A 6,013-nucleotide genomic window follows, 5' to 3' on the forward strand; every position below is an offset into this window, starting at 1 on the left:
AACAAGTCTCTTAGTGAATTCTGGTGTTTTCAGATAGGAGCGGCCAGCCATCTCATCAATCTCCAATGCTTCTGCTTCAATAATGACATACTTCTCTCTTCTTTATCCATCATTTGAAATCTGTGTCATCTGTAGTCACCACCCTTCCTTCTTTATATTTTTGCATCACGACTCCAACCTTTTCCACAAAACCTCATCTTCAGATTGTATCTACAACGATCCTTCCCTTCTCTGCCTTCATTTTTATCTTTACTATTTCCTGTTTTGTTTTCTAATTGCTGCATCTGTAGCAAGTGTTTCACCAACCACATTGTAATCTATTCCAACATCATGTTATGGTCACTCAGTCAACAAAAATATATTGTGACCTACCATGTGCCATTCCCTGTTCTAGGCACCTGGAGTACATCTAGGCATTTGGGGAGGAAAAAAAAAGACACAAATCCCTGTCTTAATGTAAATTCCAGGGCAGCAGGGAATATAATACCTGGGAAGAATTAGTTCCTACTTAACGGAGATAAATGAAGAGGTAAAAACAGATGTGGCATAAAAAAGACATTTGACTGTAAAGTAGAAATTCCAGTGGGAAGGGAGGCAGGGGATAGATAATTTTAGATAGAAAAGGGTAAAGTGGATTAGAGTAGAAACAGACGGATTGGGAATGAGGAATAAGATAGACAGACAAAAATCAAGAAACATGAATATGTCAATAAGCATGTTAGAAGATAAGCCCCTAAGAGCAAAAAGATAATAGAGCGAGTATGAGTTGCAATTTTAGAGATCAAATATTTGAGACAACAGGTTGGTGCACATTAGCCTATAGTTTAAACCATTTTAACTCTTACCCACTAACCTACCTATGTTGTCTATATACTCAAACACAAAACCTGTTCTAAATTAACAGATAAAAAAACAAAGAGAAAAATCAGTAAGTATACAAGCATATTTAGAAAAGCATTCCAAAACATAGTCAACTAAATCAAGTTAGAGCACAAGGTAGCTTTGCTTTTGGGATCTAGCCTTTGCCACTACCTAAAGTAGAGCATACTCTGTAACAACTGCATGAACTTTAGCCTATATCTACTGTGCCAGCAAGAGGGAAACCTTTGTCCTAGTTTTTAATCATCTTTGTAACATAACTCAAGAAAATACCTACAAGACTAGTCAGTGGAAAGAGTTGGATTATGCTGACACAAATTCCAAATTTGAAAATGTTCCTTTGGTTGTTTTCTTATAATTCAATTCTGGGGGAAGGGATGGGTTTAAGGAAGTGAAAGTCAAATTAAAAAATACACCATCTACTAAGGTATTTGCCTGTAATTCATTTCTTGTGAAATTATTTTACCACTTACATAATTAGGAATTTAGATTTAGAATAGGAATGGGAATTAGACAAGATATTCTGGTTGTGATTTTCATTTGGTAGTCATATTCAGAGTTACAGCACTTATAGAGCAGGAATACTTTATAACTTCAAGAATTACAAGTCAATTTCAAGGGAATTTAATCATCTACCAGCAAATGTCGTAATCTCATTAAATGTCTGGCAAAGCCTTAGCATAGACTTTCACAGTGAAGGATTATCTGTTGAGTCTAACGGTAACACAGGTGTGCTGGTAGTTTTAAATACACATTTTTTTTTAAATTTATAAATTACTATTAAAAGAGGCAGTAACTATCATCAGTCACATTTTCTTATTGGTGAAAATACAATGCATAACACATATTTACATGTGTGTATATATTTCTACACACAAAACAGAAAAATTAAGCTGGTAGCTTTTTATTATACACGTAAAATATAAAAATTACTTAAAAAATTCTTAGATATAAAGAATCGCAGTTATTCAGGGCTGGAAAGATTTAATAATAGCTAACATTTACTGAGTACTGACTCCATGAAAAACTGCTTTATACCTAAAATAACTCCTTTAGACTTCATAATATGGTATTATTCTCCATTTTACAAATGAGAAAACAGACAGAAACTAATTGCCAGAGGATAAAAGGAAGGAAAAGCCAGATTCAAACCTAGAAGTCAGACTCCAAACTTAATGCTTTTAATTGCTCTGTCATGCTTTTTCTCATACCAAAGAAAAATCCATAGTCTCTATCATTCATTTTACAGATGAGGAAAATAAAGCCCTTTTAGATTAAGGCATTTGTTCAGTCACATAGCTGGTTAGTGACTAGAAACCACATGACCTGACTATTACTTCAGAATAATAGTAGCTGCCAATCCATAAGAAATATCTTAAAATACCTTGCAGGGGCAAGTTCAAAAATATACAGTTGAGGCCAGGTGCAGCGGCTCAGCCTGTAATCCCAGTTCTTTGGGAAAACAAGGTGGGAGGATCACTTGAGGCCAGGAGTTCAAGACCAGAATGGGTAACATAGTGAGACCCCATCTCTATTAAAAAGGGAAGAAAAAACATACATTTGACTTTTCAAAAGTGTTAAACCATAAATGTGGAAAATAGGAGGGAAAAAACTGTAAGTAAACACAACCAAAGGCTAACACAGGCATATTAGTAAGACAACGAGTAATTGATTTTTCTCCTTTCCTCCATCTTCACAATGTTTCAATTTTCTGTAATGTGGTTTACATTATAATTGGTACACATGCAACAGTCCCATGGAGACTAAAAAGAGTGGTTGAAAAAAGAAGGCAGAAAACGATTCAATCATCCAATTAATCACCTTTCAATAAAGGGAGACTCCAGCTACCTGTCTAAAAAAAACCATACTACCCCAGTGGTTGGGGAGGAGGAAAGAGAGGGAATCCATATCACGAGTTAAATTAAAAGTAAAAATTTCTAATTAAGTAACTGGTATTAAGTACAACATGCAATAAAAAGTTAGTCACATTTGATCTTACAGATTTGGGATGGAAGGAAAATGCTAGGTTTTCTATTTGACAACCACCCACTTTAACTCTTTCACTGTCAGTTTCAAGGGAAACAATACAGCTAATACAGGCTGACTACCAATCGTCGGAAGCAAGATTAGAAATAGTTCTTTAAATGTTCTAACATTTTATTTCTTAAGATACCGGTGTATGTGTATTTTAAAAGAATATCTTCCAGGAAGTTGCAAACCCACTGAAATTCAATATATACTATACATTCACACTGGGATTACAGGCACTGCAAGAGTTGAGCTCCCTACTGAAATGTGGTAGTGAAGTACAAAAAAGATTTTGAGGAAAAGGAGCAGGGAGTGGCAGTGATGTGCAAGTCTGGTTAACTCCATCCAAGAAGCTTTTAAGATAGCTCCTGTTGTGAGCAAGGTGCTGTGGAGCCACAAAGATGCGACAGAATGGGTCCCCATTCTTTTGGAACTCCCGATCTAGTTGGTACAATACAAAGCCCATTATTAGAGAAAATAAGAGGGGCGTGAGCCCAGACGTGCGACGTAGGTGACCTGCGGGGAGGGGCCAGACTGTGTGGAAAGGAGTCAGAAACGTTAGGGGTTATGGAGTCTGAAATCGCCGTAGGCCTCGGAATCGCGAGAGAGTAAGTGACAGTCCCTTTGCAAGGACACAGGAAACGGGGTCTCAGGGAGGGGTGCTCGGCCGGGGCGGACAGGCAGCAGCAAGGGGGCACGCGCGACTCCAGGGCCACCTCAGTCCCCGCAGGAGTTCTGCCCAGCGTTCTGAGGTGCCCTCGGCCAGGCCTCACCTCGGGAGCGGAGAATCCTGAAGGCAGTGAAGCGGCTGAGGCTGCCAATTGCCCGGGAGGCCACCATGTTGAGCCGAAGAGGACGAAAAGTGGAAAGCGCTTCTGGCGGGGGCAAAGAAATGGAGGACTTTCCTTCCCGCAGCCGGGCCAGCCAGGCGCCTGACGTACTGCCTGACTAAAACCCAGACGCCGAGTCACCGCCCACCCCTAATCCCTGCCCTTCGCTCCCGCTAACGAGGCCGGAAGGACGCTTTCTTCGCTGGAGGACCGAGGCCCATCGAGGGGCGGAGTGCGAGGGTTTCCGTCAGGCGGCCAGCGGGCAGCCCGCGAGGCCTGCTCCAGCCACCCGGGGGCGAGGGGTCCTTTCCACACAGGACTCTGCTCTTGGTCCAGCCGAGTCTTGGCACTTGGGTGCGAACCTTGCCCAGAGCAGGAGCTTGCGCGGACTCGAAGGAAGGTGAGACGGTGCATGCGCTCGGCTTTCCGCCTGGCCTTTCCCGCAGTGGTGCCACTTGTGTCTGAGTTTATCGCCGCAAGTTAACGAATTGTTTGCCTGTGTGTGTGTGTGTGTGTGTGTGTGTGTGTGTGTGTGTGTGTGTTGGCCTAAAACACTGGACTGTGTTGGAGTGTTTGTTGTTTCACCTGCTTTGCCTGTAGCCGGATTAGCGGCAGTAGAGATTCGGAATGGCGCCACGAGTTTACCCCGATTTCTGCTGTAAAGGGTGCGACTCAATCCAATGACATTTGGAGGCTTGAGTATGGGAGGAGATGAGACAATCCTCCATCCCGCTTGGTGACCCAGTGCTCTGGGGGATTTTCTAATCCGGAAGAGATCTGGCGATCATCTGGTCATTCACCTCCCTCACTTTATTGGTGAAGAAACTGAAGCCAAGAATCAGAGTGAGTGAGTTTACTCATGGCCACAGGTGGTAGAAATAGGACGAGAGCCTAAGCCTACTAACTTCTAGTCAAGAGTTCTGCATTGCATGATAGTGATTTTTGTGCTGAAAAGGATGGTTTCGAGTCCTGGAATAAAAGTGATTGGTTTCAAAAGGAAGTCACATTGAGGGCCTACTGTGTTCTGGACCCTTTACACCTTTGTGTTTAGTTCCCACGATCCCAAAATTATTGTTATCGTTTGCATTTTCTAGATGAAGTTTAGGAAGCTTGGAGAGATTAAATTTTCTGGTCCTGTGACAGAGCCAGGATTCAGAAATAAGAGTCTCACTACTACCAGATTGACAATTTGGCAAGAAAGGAAAGGAGAAGGGGCAGGAAAATTGAGACGAAAGTGAAGAGTATGGAAAGAAAGAAGAAAGGTTTCTGTTTAAAGCTCAAGTGAAATAATAAGTCGACATCACTGTGAGCACTTTAAGCAGAAACTGGATGACTCCTTCTGAATAAATTGCAGAAAGAATTCCTGATGACCTCATAAGGTTTTTACTGTTCAAAGCCTGCCTTCTGCCCACATAATGCTCTCTTTTGCACGCAGTTGCGTGTGGCATTTATTATTTAGATCAGCGTGGCAATTGTTTTCCGTAAAGAACCAGACAGTAAATAGTTTAGACTTTGCAGGCCCACATTGGTCTCTTCATAAATTCTTTGTTTTGTCTAGTTTACAGCTCTTTAAAAACGTAAGAATTATTCTTAGTTAGAGACCCATGGATTGTAGTTTGCCAGCTTCTGATTTAGATCACTCATTTGGCTCCATTTTTTTGTTCCCTGCGCTCTCAACAAAATTGTAAACTCCATCAGGGCAGAAATGTTATGTTTCTTTGACACTCAGCACTTTAGTAAAATGGTTTATATAGAGGGGAACTAAATACATTTATATCATTACCCACTAATAATAACAGCAAACATGTATAATCCTTACTACATATCAGGCATTGTTCTAAGTATATGTGTGTGTGTATGGTGTGTGTGTGTATATATATATATGTAAAATCCTCACAACGGCTCTATGTGTGTGGTAGGTACTACATTTTCAGATGATGGTCCTAAGACAGAGAAAGGTTAAGTAACTCTATTAAGGTCATACGGCTAGGATGGAGCCAGGATTTGGACTTAGTCTGGCTTTAGAGTCTGTTAACTGTTACATTGTGTCTTAATGATGTAATAATAAACTACTAGAGCCACCCCATTTTGTTTTCATTACTTGCCTAGCCCCTTCTTCCTTTCCCTTGCTCCCAAGTGCCTGCAACTTCATGCCTTTCCATAGTTCCACACGCTACTCAAGCCTAGCCTACCCTAGAGTTTCCATGCTTTGAATATTCTTAAGTAAAAATTTCTATTTTCTGAATCTTAGCAAATGACAGTAAAAATCAACTCTC

At 40.9% G+C, this 6,013-nt stretch overlaps 1 protein-coding gene across 1 annotated transcript in view; it reads right to left on the reverse strand.

Annotated features, from left to right (window-relative positions):
• Positions 1–4,131, reverse strand: part of HADHA (hydroxyacyl-CoA dehydrogenase/3-ketoacyl-CoA thiolase/enoyl-CoA hydratase (trifunctional protein), alpha subunit) — a 43,476-nt gene extending 39,345 nt beyond the window's left edge. Inside the window, exon 1 of the mRNA XM_012652489.1 lies at positions 3,681–4,131. Coding sequence (XP_012507943.1) covers positions 3,681–3,747 — 67 coding nt within the window. The 5' untranslated portion in view covers positions 3,748–4,131. The remainder of the gene's footprint in view (positions 1–3,680) is intronic.
• Positions 4,132–6,013: the final 1,882 nt, after the last annotated feature.

Source organism: Propithecus coquereli, unplaced genomic scaffold (assembly GCF_000956105.1).
Source record: "Propithecus coquereli isolate 6110/MARCELLA unplaced genomic scaffold, Pcoq_1.0 Scaffold39, whole genome shotgun sequence".
Lineage (NCBI taxonomy): Eukaryota > Metazoa > Chordata > Mammalia > Primates > Indriidae > Propithecus > Propithecus coquereli.